Source organism: Typopeltis vanoorti, chromosome 24 (genome assembly GCF_054136105.1).
Source record: "Typopeltis vanoorti isolate ZY-2024b chromosome 24, IOZ_Tvanoo_1.0, whole genome shotgun sequence".
Taxonomy (NCBI): Eukaryota; Metazoa; Arthropoda; class Arachnida; order Uropygi; family Thelyphonidae; genus Typopeltis; species Typopeltis vanoorti.
Window position 1 is genome coordinate 87,680,589 of NC_143572.1, and position 18,244 is coordinate 87,698,832.

Below are 18,244 nucleotides of genomic sequence, written 5' to 3' on the forward strand. Positions count from 1 at the left end.
ATGGATTTGTTGAATTGACGATCTGCAGCATAAAGTTAATTATTTATGCAGCATCTCTTTTAATTTGCACAATTTTTAAATGATTTCATTATACTGTATTATGTATCACTGAAATTCACCTTAATAAATATTTGCCTTTTTAATGATTTTATTATTATTACCCAAGACTCCATGGAGTCAAAGACTCATCTGGGAGGTCCTTTTATCATACACACAGCTAATCATACCATTCTTTAAACACACTCAAATTCTCTGCAGACACCACACTCTCAGGCAAGGCATTCCAATTATTCACAAATCTGCATGAAAAAAACCTGTTTCTCACACTCTCTATATACAGTTTCCAGGGATGACCTCTGGTTTTCCCCTGATCTCCCACTATTTTCTGTAGAACCTCTCCAGAGGTTCTACAGAAATGCCCTTTATCATCCATTGATTATTTACAAAAATGAATGCAAAATGTCTTAAATGCTTAAAATGGCGTAAATGCTTATGGCAAATCTTCCTAGAACCTCTTATTTACCGAGTGCTGATGACCTATGCACGTGCGAAAAATGCAACATGTCTCGCCATTTGTCATATTCTGGTGAAGTTCCATCACCTCACATGAGAGAAGAGTGAAATTTTTATTTGTTTTGCTTGGCTATGTACATTTAGGCAGATGTTATCAGACTTGAATAAATTACATGACATTTTTAACATTTTACAAAGAATGATTTTTCTTTTTTTGCATGCATTTGATTATGAATTCAGTTTATACGTAAATACTGCATTGCTTAATTTTTTTGTACATATATTTACTCATTTATCTCTTTATGACTGTTTATTAATATGTACTGCTGTTACCTTTGATATAGCATGGTATAACATTTGCTGTCCTTGTGCCGATAAAGCATAAATCAACCAACAATCCAACTAATTAATCATATCTCTCCCTCTTTTTTTCCCTTTTCTTACAAACAAGGTATTGGCCCTGATTATATATTTATTTCATTTTCATATTTTATAATATATAGGTGACCAAGAAGTAATAGGGTAATGAGAGAATCCATGCTATTTATTTGACATTGGTAATTATGGTCCTCCATGATTCGAATCATCCACTATTTGGAAATCAGAATAGTTATCAATTAATGACATCAAACAAAAATCAATAATCCAAATAATAATCATAATAATACATAATAAAATTGTAGTGATTATGTCCTATTACTTGTGGACAACCCTGTATTATGTACATGCAAAATAATAGTTTTGTTTTATTTGAAAAGGGTTGTCACACAGTGCTTTATTAAATGCATTAAAACTTGAGAATAATACAAGGATTAAAAATCCCTTGAAAATATTTTCAGGTGAATATGGAAGATAAATTTGGTGAAGTAATGGTCGAAAACCTAAGAAAGAGGAATTGCAATCTAGCAGGCGTATCTGCTTGTCATAATTTGGAAACTCAGCGAGACAGGTAAATTCTTATTACTTATTTTGCAAGTACAGGCAGTTCCTGACTTATGTAAATTCAGCTTATGCAAATTATTTATATTTAAAGGGCTAGAAAATTATAAAACTTATTTAACCTTCCTGCGTTATTCACACCAAATAATGGTGGTCTTCTGTAAGGCAGACCATCCACGTGTTGCGTGCATGTACATTCCTCAGTCTTGTTTTAAACACAGATGTTCTCTGTTTTTAATGTTTGCATGTTCTACATTTTTAGTATTTGTGTGGATCCTAATGCCTTGCATTTTCTAAAAGTCCAAAGAGAAATAAATGATATGTTATTTGATATCTTTATGAAAAGAGGAAATAAACCATATTAATTCATCTCTTGATTATTTAAATTAAACATTTAAAAAGAATTATTTCTTTCATACTATTCATAGAGTATTATATTACTTTGCATTAATAATTACTTATTGAATTCCAGTTTGTGTGTGAATTCTGTGACTGAAACTAACAGAAATAACCTTCAAAGCATTACCAGATACACAAAATGTGTAAGCAATAGAGTATGATTAATGAGCAAAGGGATTAAGTCCAGCTTACACAAATTCTAGTCATGTAAAGTTTTTGAATGTAACTCTTACCTAAGTCGGGGACTGCCTGTATGTGATATATTAACATAAAGATCAGTCAATTTCACTGATTGGTTTATTTTCATGTCATTTTCAAAAAGAACATTCACATTTTCAAGTCTTTTTTGTATGGGCTTCTCTCTCTACTTTGATTGTTATTATAGCAGTTATGACTAAACAGACTACATAATTGCATGTTAACTGTTAATCAAGAATTCGTTCAATATATTTCAAGAATTTATCAATATATATATATATATATATATATATATATATTATTTGCAAATTTCATGGAGTTGATAGATATATCATGGGAGGTCCCACCGAACCAATACCTTTCTGCACTATAAACTCGTTCACACACACTATGCCCACAACATCGTCCTGCAGAGTCATTGCACTCTTACACCACTTTTCATATGATAAATTTATTGTTCACTTCCTTGTTTACTACGTTATTATTAACATCTAACCCACATGGAGTCAAAGGAATCGTTGCGGGAGGTCTATCCTTTTGTGCAAAAAGATGCAAAAAGGTCATGCCTTAAACCCATTCACAGTTTCTACACTCAAAACACTTTCAGGCAATGTATTCCAATCACTACCCATGCACCATGCAAAGAATGTGCTTTTCACTCCACTCCTCACATCCTCCTCATACAGCTTCCAGGGGATTGTCTCTAATTCTACCCTAGCTTTCTTCTACTCTATGAAAAATCTCCTCCACATTAATCTAGTAACAACCCTACACCAATTTATATGTCTCAATCATAATCCTCCTCTTCTTCTATTCAGCTGATACTTCTATATAGTTGATATCTGTCTGACAACCAATCAGCTCTCCAACTTGCTGGTCCCATGGAAGTCTATCAAAGGTCTCTGAAAAATCGAAGTTCACCACAGTATATGCACTTAATCTCTTCATTCACCCATTTTACTCCTATCTTATTTCACCTTTTCACCTTTGGAATACATTCAGACATTACTGCTGTTAAATTGCTCTTGATCAGTGCTCTAGCAGTGTGACCCCTAAACTTCCAGCAGCATCTGTCTCCTTTCCACTCAACTTCTCTTTCCCCACTATAGCTCTCAGTTGTCTTCTAAGCTTTTCATAATCACCAGACTTGTAGTTCTACATATATCCTTTCTTTATAGAAGTTCTCGCATGACTGGCTCAACCCAGGTGATCACTTCATGGTCACTCTCACCAACCAGGGGAAGGTCACACACACTGCATTCACAATCGCATTCTCTGAATATATAACCATATCTAAAATTCTTTATCCTCGTGTGTTCTTCATTACATATCGTCTAAGATTGTTGTCACTTAAGAATTAATTCTCCTTATTTCCTGATGTTATCTCTCCATTCCAATCAGTATTGCCATAATTGAAATCACCCCTAATGATCACCCTTTGCTAGCTTTTGTCTGCACCATGGTTGAAGAAAATTTGTGGGGATAAAGGTGCTTCCTTCCATTTCTAAATATTCTATCGACCTCCACTTCACACCATATTGCTTCAAAACCACTGCCACTTTTATCCCCTTGTATCTGAACCTTGTGGACATAATTCTCCTGCTATTATAACTTCCCCTCCCTTCTTGCCTTTCCTATCTTCATGAAAAACATCGTATTCCTCCATTTCTGTTTCCATCAAGATGTCATTTTCATCTAGCCATGTTTCACTTATTGCAACTATGTTCAGACACATAAACTCAATCAATGCAACAGTTTCATCTCCCTTATTTCTGATACTCCTGGCATTTGTAAATAAGCATAACAGTTCATTTCTTGGTCTATAACTAGCTGTACTCATGCTACACTCCCCCTCCATCTGTAGCATCTTTTCACTTGCTCTTCTCTGCTTGTCTTCTGTCCCATATACCTCTCCCAAATTCAACCTCATGTATTTCAGACCATTCCATTCCTATGCTGACCTTCTACATATATACAGCATTTATTCATTTCAGAATCCTGTCTCCCTGTCCAACTTGTATTCCTGTTCTCATATTCTCTTTTCATTCACAACCACATCAGTTTCTCCTGGTCATTCACATCATCTCTGATTTCCACTGATACCTTGTTTACATTACTCATTACATACTTCCTTCCAACAACAACTTTTCCAAATGAATCACTCCAAAACCATTCAGATGTAGCCCATCTATCTCTCTCTCTCTTATATAGTTCCATTTGTCCCTTAAACTCATTCCACACATTCACAAATTGCACTCCTCTCTCTCTCTCTTCACACATTTCTCCTAACATTCCATTCAAGATCCTTTCTGTAACATTCCAGAAATGACCTTTCATTCTGTCTCTTTACCTTTACCTCCATTTTATTAATAATTCCTATCAATCGGGCAAAATACCCTCATCACTTTTAACATATGCCTCCTTTGACTGTACTCTACTTTGAACTTCTACCAAGTACTGTAGTTCATTCCAATAACTAAACACCTGATATTGCCTTACTTGTCTCTGAATCCTCTCTTGGGTTTCTTCATCACTGTGGAAACCAGATAACCAAATTTTTGTTCTCCTTATCTTAGCAGAAATATTCTGTGTGGTCATTATGAATCTTGCAGTTTATTTCCTGAGTGTCAGGAGATATATTGTTGCAAGAGTCAGCTGTCAACTATAATCTGGTATCATAAATCTTCCACACTTTCTGAAAGAAGACTTTCTGTAAACGCATACATATTAAAACTGGCATAATTTCACTTAGATAATCCAAATCAGGATCTTAAAAAGGGAATTGTAGATATTCTCCTTAAGATAATGATTGAATAATTTAAGGTTTGTGGTACATAACTACAATAAATCTTGAAAGTCAAAAATACGGATGTGAATGCCACAGTTTGAGTATGTGGTGAAGTTCAGCCAGTCTGCAGCAGTAAATTCTCTGCCCACATCATCATTCAGGCCAAACCTTTTTTTTTTTTAATAATTGTCAGGCTGGAGGAAACTGTTTAGGAGTAAACCAACATTAGCAGCAAAGAGATGCCATTCCTTCCATTATGCCAAAGGAAAATTCAAGCCTCTTTTGTATAGGCATCACTGGACATAATTATTGAAGCTTCTCAGTGAACTGTTTATTGCAGAAATTTCAATCAGAATCATATTCATCTTTCTAGAAAACACATGAAAAATTATTACTCTTTTGTGGATAGAATAATTTACATTTAAAAAAATGAAAGAAAGAATAAAAGTGAAGGGATAAAGTATTATCAAATTGCTATGTGATTGGGTTTTTGTTATTTCTAACTTCCTATCAACAGTTTTCCCGAATCAATGTGATATTTGCTATGACACCAGTATTGTCAGATCTTACATTCAGAGAGAACAACTAAACTACTAACCACATCAATCCATCTGGAACTTGATCATCCTCTGGGTCTTTTTCTTGCCATCCTGGCTTCAAATCTCAGGATTTTCATCTTGCAGAACAGACAAGCTGACCAGAAGAACATATGCTAACATTATACACTGGCCTCACTAACTTAGTTTCAGTTTTAATTCGAAAATGCCTGCCGTCACGCACCTGTGTTTCTTACTTTTCCTCTCTCATTCTGTGTAATAATAATAATGAAAATTCATCATAATCAAATTCCTGATATGTACTTGCAAGGAGTGTACAAAATACTTCATGAAAATTTTCATATTGTGCCATTATTGCTTTTTGGTCTAAGTCAATACAAAATACAGTTGGTTAGCTAAATCCCAAATTGCAGTCCACCCTCATTCATTCAATATCCAGGCAGATATTTTCTAACAAGGTGTACCATGAGAAGGTAGGTATTGAAGAATAGGTTAGAAGCCAAGGTCAGTTGTCTGCATTCCTTAACAGGCTACATGGAGATCTCCCATTATCTAGCTTTGCCCCTTAAGTCATCATATACCACCTTAAATTAGGACTGCTCACACTTTCTTGAATTCTAACAATGCCACATTCCTTCCTAATATCTTCATTTTGCATATTCTCCCATTGATGCAATCTGTTCGCTTCCCTAATTTTTCTCAGAACTCTCATATCTGTGGTGTCTTAGTCTGATCAACAGTTTTATTTCTAGTCCAGCTTTCAGATCCATAAATTAAACTTCATTTACATATTTTTATATACTGTTAGTTATGGTATTTTGCTGGTTTCTCTCTTATTCCATAAAAATTTATTTAACTGGTTCCCCACCATGCTAGCTGATCTTATTCTATGATATGTTTTTCAAAGTTAATTTGACATCTTCAATTGTAAAAAATGCCTAAATAGCTAAAATGTTATACTTATTCACCAATATTCTCTATTAAAAATGCATTATAGATGTTTTCTGATTTCCTGCCCTTTTCATACTTTTCCTTTTTATTGGTGATTTTTATATCAAATTTATTTGTAGTTATTAATTTAATTAAAAAATCCTGGAAACTTGTATTGGATTTATTTAGGAATAAAATATCATCTACATAAAGTAAAGCTGAGTTGCATATTTATCTGTTTTGATATTAGGTTTAATTTTGCTTTTCCTCATAATGTATTCCATACAGATGATGAATAATAGTGGAGATTTTGTGCACCCTGGTCTTACACCTGATTTTGTTGACTTTCAACTGCTCAGTCATTCAGATTATTGTTATATACATATGATTTATTAACTATTGGTCTTAAAGTGAAAATCTGACCCTGACAATATTGGCATGTAACTGGCTTATTCTTCACCATCCATGGATATAGAAATATTCTTCACCAAGTTCCTCTTCCATAATTTTTCTTATCCCCTTCTCGGCCTAAGATTTATGCAAGTATGCATGCATAAATCATATCTGTAAAATTAGAGAAGTTCCTTTGCAATTCTCACATGCAGTTTTTTCCCCCCATTTTGTGGATGGATATCATAAGAGCTCTGTCCAATTATATAGAATTTGATCTTTTAATCAGACCTTCTAAATTATGCTGTGTAGCTACTATAAAAGTTTTATAACTTCATTTCCAGTATTCTGGTTGAATATCATCTACTCCAGCTGGCTTTGTACATTTCAGGTTTCTGACGGATTTTTCTACCTTAAGTATTGATATGCAGTATTCTTCCTGAATATTTTCTACCACTCATTCATTATTGCTTATCTTATTTAACAGTGTATGTAACAAGAAATTATATTCTGGTTTAATACTTAATTCCAGTGTAAGCAAAGTTTGCAGATGAGGTATCTGCATGACTTGTGAAGTACATGAGATATCTACTCTGTATATACAAACTTCACATCAGTTGCCTTAGTATCCTATAATGAAAAACATTGGTTTTTGTTTGGTTGTGCCATGGAAAAGATTTGAAGAAATCTATGCTGATGCACTTCACATCACAGAATTGCCACTTCCATTGATCTAATAGTAATGTTTTTTTTTTTATTTTTTACCTGTCTGTCTTGCAACTGCATATAAAGAGAGATTCTCTTCTTCATATACCTTCATTGTTGGTTAATTTTTTTATTTCTGTTACAAAGATGATGATCCATGATATGTGAATATGTGTCTTCACATTACTTATTCAGAATGAATAATGCAGAATTATCTCTTAATAGAGGTGGATGATGGAGGCCAGGAGATCTCCTGCATATTTAGATTGGCAAAATCCATACTTTGTAAGTCTCTATCACATCACCTCTCTTTCTCCTGTTTGTTAAGCCTGCAGTCCATTAAATTCTCAGTCTGTCTTAATAATTAACCTACATTCTATAATCCCAATAGCAACTTTAACACTCTCCTTTGCACCCTCTCTGCAAACCATGAGACCATCTCTGTGCATAGTATTCCAGTTCAGGTTGTATCAAGGCTTTTTAAAAGAGGTGAAATGACTTCTTTATCCTTATCTGTCAATGTTCATTTCACTATTGCAATTATCTGAGTTTTATTTGCTATTTTTGCTATATGGTCCCTGAACTTCACCTTCCTGTTTGCTAAAATTCCAAGATCCCTAGCCTAATCAGATTCTTCTAGCATAATCAATAAAATATCAATAACAAATAATCACTAAATAAATAAAAAATAAATAACCATTTTCTGATACTTGTCACTCTCTTCAGTCGCGCTCTCATTCAAGTCAATAGTTTATATTACAATCCTGTATCCTGTAATTTATACAATAGTCTTTGATGTGGTGTCCTGTCATATGCCTTAGCAAAATCTAACAGTGTCATAATGTAGTCATTTCATTTATCTACCTCATCTGTAATGTTGTTATAAAATATGATTACTCAATCATGACCTTCCCATAAATACCCATTGTTAAATTGTGAAGGAAGATATTTGAGAATTATAACTCTTCATTCACATTTAACATAATCTGCCATAACTTAAGCAAGACTTGTAAATATTATTTGATGTTAATCTCTTGCTTGTAAATTAATATTCATATAATTACTTTGAGTTTATTTATTACTGTTTAATTATATAATTTTGAGGTATGTAATAATAATGAAAAGACTCTATATAAACATGTAATTCTTTTTATTTAGTTTATTCTGTAAAATTTATTATAAGAAACTGTATGTATGTAAATTTAAATGTATATTATATGAATCGTGATATATCTTTTATTTCTGTATGTAAGCGTGCTTTTATGTAATTCTTCTGATTAGATTTGATTGGCTGTTGTCAAGGAAACGGAGTTAATTTTAGATAGCGTGTGCATGGAGCGTGAGCTACGGTATTCAAAGGGAGAAGGAGTTGATATGAGCTCAACTGGCTAGAACCGGATTTTGGCGGGAAGAATGAAGGTATTTTATTGGAAAACGAAAGTAAAGAAAAGAGAGAAGCATTCAGGACAGCAAGGAGTAAAGTAAAGGGGTGGCAGCAAAGGGATTTGGATATGCTGTAAATAGATTAGGAAGGAACCGGGAAATTAATAGACAATTAGCAATATTTATATGGAATTCTAAAATTACGACTAATTCCAGTTGTTTTGAGGAAGACTAGTGCAAGGCTGAATTTAATGCATAGAAGAAAACAAGGAATAAGTAGATTACCTAAAACGAGTGCGTCAAGACTTGTGAAGATCCATGTTTAATATTTCAGTTATATAGTGAAGATTCCCTTTTAATAGTTTTACCTCAAAGTGATAGTTAACTTCAGTTTTAAGTGTGCCTATAGTGAATCCGATGTGCAAAGAATGTAACCCGGTAAGAACAGTCCATTTTTTTTTATATTTCAGCGTGAAGAAATAAGAGTTAGCTTTGCCTGACATATCGTAACATTAACTGTGGCATTCTACTAAAATTAGCCGAAGTATGGAGCTTTAAAGTGTTTCCCCCTTGAAGTGATAACTGCCTCATAATTGAATTAAGTGTTTGTTGACTAAGAGAGAATTAGAGAGTTCTACTATAAGAGTATTTACTGCAAGACTCTGTAACATTGAACTGTGTGAACCGTTTCAATTATTCGGAAGAATGTAGAATTGATAGCTGGATGTCTGATGGCTAATGTTTTATGTTTGTTATGAATACCTGAACTAAGTTGATTTGCATTATCTTGTTTTCAAAGTTATACTTAATGAACATGTTATATAACCCTGCATTAAATATTTTGTTTTATTGATTCTAATTTGATTTTTGCCTGATTCTCCTTCATTGCACTGCTCACAAAAGTTAATTGATGATTGATTCCTCTATATTATATTATATAGACTAGTCCGAATATAGGGTTGTGCAGGATGATATAAATTTCCTTATATTTGGATCAGTATCATTCAGCATCTAACAAATAAAAATGGATAATTTAAATAAGAATAATGTTCCAACAAGATGGCGGATTCAAAGCCAGGATGTACGATCCAACACCATGCTGTTCATTGCAAGACAGATTCTCCTCCAGTCTACAAGTACATGAAGTTCCTCCAATCCGTTTCTGTATGTGTGCTCTTACACAGATGTCATTGCTCTGTTGTGTATTGGCACCATACTGACAACATATAGTATCAAACTGAGATGAGTGCAGTGAGATATAGCCAGATGACTAGCTATTATCTCATTTCTTTGGAATGGGTTAGATATAGTCTTATTTTGGTACTAAAGAGTTAATGCCAGATCAGTATGGAATATTTAAAGATGATACATGATGATTTCAGGTACAGAAGTTTTTAACCACAGTAGTGGGGGAATATGATCAGGACCCTAAGTCTTAGTGGTATTCTAGTTATTCAAGATTCTTCTAATATCTTTCTACTCAAAGACTAGAGGAGGCAAGCAGCGAGTGGTAAAAGACCAGAGAAGATGTAGTGGTCAATTCTTGGTAATGTTGCAGAGATACTTTGACTTGATCAATAGTGCAAAAGTTGGAGGACGGAACAGTGCTGCCTTGTTTTTGAGTGATGTTACAATGGTACTATCTGGATGAGAGATGTGGAAACATGAAACAGCAGAATTTGTGATCTAGCCCCCCCCCCCGCTTTATTTTTTTATTTTTATAAATCCCACACAAAAAAATTCACAAAACCTATAACACAAACACTGTTTTTGGCATTTTTAGCAGGAAGGAAGTTTTCTGGATTTTTCTTTTTCAATGTCAGATTTGAATTTGCTGATGATCATTTTACATTTGTTGTATACTGCCTTGTGCATTGTGGGATGCTGAAGTTTTGGTTTCATATCACTCATGATATGCTGAATTCTTTTCTTGAGCTGTTTGGGCACACTTGTTGGAGCATGTAGTTGTAGGCAGAGATTGATTCTTTAGGAATGTCTTCTATACAGAGATTGGCTAGTCTCCTTGCTATAACATATGCTTAACAGTGTCCTTCTGACCTGCATGCATACTGCAGTAGATCATGTACTAGCTGATCCAGAAGTCCTCTAATGCTGTACCATTAGATTTGTTTCTGTGGCCTTGGAACTGTATTTACATTTTACAAGGGGAATGCCAAATCTCTAATGTTTATTTGGTATATCGCTCAAAGGGTATCACTTACACTCAATATTTAAGAGAACAGAAATTAGAACCCTTGCTCTGGAGACTAAACATCGTTATTATCATCATCATGCCTGTCAAGAATTTAGGCCTAGAGTGGCATGTTCTGGCCTTAGAAGTCATTGTTGAATCTCTTAAGAGGATGTCCTGGTTTTCTTTTTCCTAATGGTTTGTAATTTAAGGCTTGTCTTGGTAATCTTTCTGTTTTCATTCTTTCAATGTTTTCCATCTGTTTATGTTTATATTTTTTAATTTTTTCTATTACTGATTCATGGTTTAATTCTTTCATAATTTGTTTTTGTACTAGGTTTGGTTTAAATATAGAGTTAATTACACCTGTTATTTTTAAATATTTTGCAATTTTTAGGTTTATATCTTTTTCATTTTCATATGTAATGATACATCCTAGGTAGTTAAATGAATTCACCTGTTCTAAAATCTTGTGCTTTAAAGGCCATTGTTTTTGATTTTTCTGTTGATATTATCATTCCATAATCTTTGGCTGTCTCATTTAGATTTAAAATATCATTCTGTAAGTAATCTTCAGAATTTGCAATTATTATTTGGTCATCGTCAAAAAGGAGAGTGTTTGTAAGTTCACAGTAGGAGAAAGTTTAATACCTTCATGGAAATTTTTGTTCCATTTTATTATATTATTATTTCATTTAGATAAATATTAAAAAGAGTTGCTGAAAGGGGACATCCCTGTCAGCCTCCTTGTTTTATCTCTCTCTCCTATATGATATCTCATGATTTAATGTTATTTGTATTTGGTTATTTTCATATATATTCATGATAGCTTTTAGAATATTATTTGGTATTTGTCTTTCTTTTAATATGTTAAATAAAATGCTTCTTTTAACTTTGTCAAATGCTTTTTCAAAGTCAATAAATGTAATATGTGTTTCTAAATTGTATTCTCTTCTTTTCTCTATTATTAATTTTAGGCAAAAGGCCTGGTCCATACATGATCATCCTTTTCTAAATCCATTCTGTACTTCTAAAATAAAGTTTTCAGAATATTTTATTAGTTTGTTATTTAAAATTTTGCTATATATTTTGTAACAGGTATTTAATATACTTATAGCTCTACAATTTTTAGGGTCATCACTACTACCTTTTTTAAAGATAGGAATCACAATTGCTTTTTACCATTTTATTGGGGAGTTACTAGTTGAATTGATTTTATTTAATAATAATAGGAGTCTTTCTTTGAACCTTATTCCTGCATATTTATATAATTTTGAACCTAACTTATCTTCTCCAGGTGATTTTCCATTTCTTGTTTCTTTCAGGCTGATTTCTAATTCTTCTTTAGTTGTTTCCTTTTAATTTTCATTGGCTCTTATTCTTTTATATTCTATTTTATTTTCTAATCTTTTACTGCTTAACCATTGATAAGTCTTCTTTTTTCATTTTGATTATTTCTTTGATTGTATCATTCCATATCTTCAGTTTTTTCCTTTTATTGAATTGTTTGGAGACCAAACATAACATCAGATATTTCACGTTTGTATTCTAAATCCATTCTGTACTTCTAAAATAAAGTTTTCAGAATATTTTATTAATTTGTTATTTAAAATTCTGCTATATATGCTATATATTCTGCTATACGAGGGTGGTCTGAAAAGTTTTTCGCCTAACAATGAAAAAACAAATTTATAATTTCAAAATTATTTTTGTTTTTCAACATAATCTCCCTTAAGACTAATACATTTATTCCAGCAATGCTCCAGCGCCAGTGGTTCTCAGTAAGATGTGCAAAATACCCCTCTACAGCTGCAATTACTTCTTGATTCGAAGAAAAACACTGACCAGCGAGGAAGAGATAGAAGTCAGAGGGAACCAGATCTGGGGAATAGGGTGGATGTTCCAACAATTCATAGTGCAGATCCCTTAATTTTCCCATTGCCAAAACACCTTTGTTGGCAGGTGCATTGTCCTGATGAAAGATGATTTTTTTCTTCTGCAAACCGGGTCTTTTCTCAGAAATTTTTTCATCTAGTCTGGTTAAAAGATTGGAGTAATATATCCCGGTTATTGTCTTACCCTATTCAAGATAATTAATAAACAAAATGCCTTTAGTATCCCAAAACACCAATGCCATGACCTTTCCTGCTGATAGAACGACTTTGTCTTCTTTGGAATTGAACAACCGGCTTCTGTCCACTGTTTTGACTGCTGTTTGGATGTCTGGTGTGTAATGGTGAATCTAAGTCTCATCCATAGTAATAAAATGCACAAAATCAGTTTTATTCTTGCTAAAACGCTCCAAGCACTGTTCAGAGATTTTCATGTGAGTGCATTTTTTATCTGCTGTGAGCAAGTGTGGCAACCATCTTGCGCAAAGCTTTTTCATGTGGAATTCTTAATGCAAAATATATCCTACATGTTCTTTTGAAATGCCTATAGTCTCAGCAATTTCATACACTTTGACTCGCCAGTCATCCAATACACTTGATCAATAATTTCTGGTATTGTTACACTTTTTTTTGGACGTCCTTCATGTGGATCATCTTGAAGGCTGGTATGGCCACATTTAAACTCTGCAGCTGCAGCCCATATCTTAATTGTCGAAAACGAAGGAGAAGAGTGCCCATAAACTTTTATGAACTCTGAATGAATTTCTTTTGGCCTTAAACCTTCTTTTACAAAGAATTTTATAACAGCACGATACTTAGTTTTATACATTTCAAGGAATACAGACAACATTTTTGCTTCAGACAGCTGTATAAAATAAACTACTTGATTGAATGACTTGCAATTTCAAAATGTACCAACTTAGAGGGAAAAAAATCTTGCTGATAGTGTTGCCATCTATGGTTGAGGTCGAGAACTTTTCAGACCACCTCGTAAATAAATTTATATGGAATATGAGAGAAATTAACCAAAACACTAAACTAGCAGTTTATAAAACATTGTTTGAACTGGTTTTAATTAATGGATCTGAGATTTGGATTAGAAATAAAGCACTTGATAAAAAAAAACTAAAGACTACAGATATGAAAGACCTGAGAAAATTTAAGGGAGTGAACAGATGGAATCAATGGCAGAATCATTAAAAATGATGGTATCGGAACAGAACTTGACATTGCTAGCATTCAAAAATGTAAGCAGGGCTAATCTGAGGTGGTATGGTCACTTAAACAGAATGGTAGAGGAAAGCTTAAGTGTTTGATGCTAAATTGGAAGGAAAAAGATCCTTCCAAGGCTTCGAATGATAATGCCTGCACCCTCGAAGAACAAAATATTAGCTATAACAGTATTGGTAAACAAGTAATGGCTTAATTTGCAGGTAAACTGTTATAGGAGATTAGTCATAACATAAACTTAATCATGTGGAACCGTCCTAGTAACCTGAACATCCTTGCCTCTTGTGAGTACATATGAGGAAATTGATGATTGTGATTATTTTTGGCATGTTTTATGTCTTAAATAGTTTTTTGTGTCTAGTGGGTCATGACAGATGCATCATCATCATCATCAAATTCCTGCCATGTAAAGGGGTGTACAGGATATGATAGTACTACATGAAATAAATTACGTCATTACTAACTTCCTATCTACAATTTTCCTCCAAATCAGTCTGTTACTTGTCAAGACTCCAACATTATCAGATTTTATATTTCTATCGTCTAAGGCACTTTGTACTGTATCAATCCACCTATATCTTGTGGTGGTATGGTCACTTCCTGTGGGTCATTTTGCTGCCAACCTGGCAGAGAACACTTGTTTTGCTAATCTTTCTTCACCCATTCTGTTTAAGTGACCATACCACCTGAGATTAGCTCTGCTAACGCATTCCTAGATGCTGACAATGTCAAGTTCTTTCCTAGTATCCTCATTTTTAATATGATATTACCATTGATGCCATCTGTTCACGCCTATAATCTTTCTCCGGACTCTCATATCTGAAGTCTCTAGTCTTTGGTCAAGTGTTTTACTTCTGACCCAGCTCTCAGATCCATAAGTTAAAACTGGTTTGAACACTGTCTTGTATACAGCTAATTTAGTGTTCTGACTAATTTCTCTCTTATTCCATACGAATTTATTCAATTGACTTCCCACCATACCAGCTTTGCTGATTCTGTTGTTGTTTTCTATATTTAATTTACCATCTTCAGTAAAAATCATGCTTAAGTAGCTGAAATGTTTTACTTGTTCCACAGGTTCTCCATTCACAACACAGTTGACATTTTCAATGATTCTGCCTATTTTCATTGTCTTTGTCTTTTTATTGCTGACCTTCATACCATATCTATTACAAGAGCTATTCAATTTAGTCAGAGAATCTTGCAGACTTGTAGTAGATTTATTTAGAAGTATAACATCATTCGCATAAAGCAATGAGCTGACATTAACATCTCCAATTTTGATATCATGTTTAATACCGCTTTCCTTCATAATGTGATCCATATAGATAATGAATAACAGAAGGGATAATGTACATCCTTGTCTCACACCAAATTTAACATTAAACCATCTTCCTGTACTTCCTTCAATTCTAACTGCTGACTTACAACTCAAATAAAGACTAAGTATTGCTTGATATAATGCCCCATTGACACCATTATATCAAGTACACATTAACTGTAGCGTATTGAATAGCTTCTCCCTTGGCACCTTGTTATATGCCTTTTCCAAATCGACAAAACTTAAATACAGATCTTTGTTATATTCCAATGCTTTTTCGACTGTTTGTCGTAAAGTGAAGATCTGATCCTGACAGCCTCTATTGGGCCTGAATCCAGCTTGTTCTTGACCAAGCTTTTCTTCCACAATTCTTCTCAACCGTTTCTCAAGTATACTTGCATAGATCTTGCCAGGAACACTCAGTAGGGAAATACCTCTGTAATTCTCACATTCAGTTTTATTTCCCTTTTTATATATGGGTACTATGAGAGCTCTACTCCAATCATCGGGAATTCGTCCCTCTGTCCAGGCTTTCTGAACTATGCAGTGCAGCGCCACTGTAAGACTGTTATACCACCATACTTCAGCATTTCTGGTCGAATATCATCTACTCCTGCTGCCTTTCCACATTTCAAGCCTTTGATGGCTTTTTCTACTTCAAGTATGGATATGTATATCCCGACTGCATGCCTGGTCATTTACCACTGTGCTGTCATCACTGCTTGTTTCATTTAGCAGTTTTTCAAAGTAATTACTCCATACTTCAAGGATATCTTTTTCTCCCATTTTCATGTCAACTTTATCATCTCTAACTCCTTTACAGTACTTTTTCCCATTCCTAAACTTCTTTAACAACCTCCAGAATATTTTGCCACCTTCTTGATATTTATTTTCTATATTCTTTCCAAAGTCCTCCCATGACTTTTGTTTAGCTAGTTTTACACAGTGTTTAGCATTCTTGTATTTGTCACTGTATTCTCTAAGAGCACAAGCTGACTTATTTGCCAGGAACTTTTGATATGCTTTCTTCTTTTCCTTCACTGCCTCTTTAACTTCCTGTGTCCACCAGGGAGTTCTGATTTTTCTATCCTTGCAGACAAAATCACCACATGCCTCTCTGACAGAATCGATCAATGTTTTAATTGATTAAATTAAAATCAATTAAATTAAAATCACTGATTGATTTTGTGATAAAGTGGCAAACTCTGATATAATATCAGAGTTTGCCACTGAATCTTTAAGGTTTGATTCCTGTTCTGTTTGGTTAATTATCATCAGTTTTATTGTAATGGAATACATTTAATTCAGAGGATATCATTTGTGTCTTTAGACAGTGCTCAGGCATACCACTAACTGCTCTGCACTAAGACCAAAAATTTTACCATGACAAAAAAAATTTATAAAAATTTAAAAAAAAAAAAAAAATACCATTCCATAAATTATTTTTATTAACATCTGACCTTATGTGTCAGATGACTTATTGTGGGAGGTCCATACTCTCTCTTATGCAATATAGAGCATTGAACCTCTTTCATGGCATTGCATTCCACTCACCAATTACTCTCCATGCAAAGAACCTGCTTCTCATGCCCCTGCTCACACCCCTCCTTATACAGCTTTCAGGGATAGCTTCTTGTTCTATCTTTGTCTCCCTCTACTCTGCAAAAAATCTTTCCACATCAATCTGTTGATGTTGGTAAGTTGCATTCCTTCAATCTTTCCTCATGTCTCATATCTGACATTCCATAAACTTGACAGGGACTTCTCTAAACATTTTCTAGACCCTCTCCAAAACATCCCCTTGAAAACGAGGCAATGAAATCTGTGCACAGTAGTCCATGTGTGTCCCGATGAAAGCATTGTACAAAGGAACCGTAACATCTTTGTTTCTGCATGTCAATGTCCTCCTTATTATTGCCATAATCCATTGCGATGTTCCTACAATTTTAGCACTCTAATCCTTTAACTTCAAGTCTCTGTCCATCATCACTCCCTGATCTCTCATCTCTTCTGCTTCCTTCGGAATTTCCTCATTAATTGTATACTTTGCATCCCAACCTTGCACACCATATTTCAAGACCTTGCACTTTGTAACATTAAACTTATAGCTCTACTCATTAATTGTCCACTTACATAGTCTATTAATATCTTCCTGCAAGGCTACAACTGCACATCTCTGGATGCGCCAGTCCCAGATAAAATATACATGAATTTCACTGCTGAAGATCAAAATACACAAGTCAAGCAAGTTCCTGCTCAATCTGCAACATGATATACAGTGCAGCCTGAACATATTAATGTCTGTGTAGATCTAGGGATTTTATTTTATTCAGACTTTTTATGGTGATTTTGAATATTTCTACTTTTTATCATTTCTTGTTTGTTTTTTTCTCAAAAGTGATTCAAGACATATTGTAAATGTTGGAACTGAAAATGTGTGCTAAAATGATGGTATAATGCATGGTAATTCTAAGTACTTCTAGGTCATCAGGTGATTCTACAGTTCCAGAGATGATTAAGAACAGTGTGCTAAAAATTGGAAGAAAGGTAATTTCTTTTAAAGTGGAAAGAGAAGGTTCCATGGTTTCACTATGAAAGTGGTGGGGTAAGGCTTTCTGTTTGTCCACAATTCAAAGGTGTGAGAGTTCATCTCATGTAGCTGTTGGCTTTAAAGAACCTTTCAGACAACTTTCAAGTTCCACAATTTGTCTGGTCCATATTTTAGGTGCACGGAAGTATTAAATGCTCCAGAACATCCAGAAATAGTGCAATTGTAAAGTATGTCAAAAGATGGATGAAAAAATGGTT

The 18,244-nt window shown here is 33.9% G+C and overlaps 1 protein-coding gene across 1 annotated transcript in view; it reads left to right on the forward strand.

Annotated features, from left to right (window-relative positions):
* LOC150093526 (leucine carboxyl methyltransferase 1-like) overlaps positions 1–18,244 on the forward strand; it is a 205,116-nt gene that overhangs the window by 155,634 nt on the left and 31,238 nt on the right. Inside the window, exon 4 of the mRNA XM_090413476.1 lies at positions 1,353–1,462. Within this exon, the coding sequence (XP_090269602.1) occupies positions 1,353–1,462 (110 nt within the window). The remainder of the gene's footprint in view (positions 1–1,352; positions 1,463–18,244) is intronic.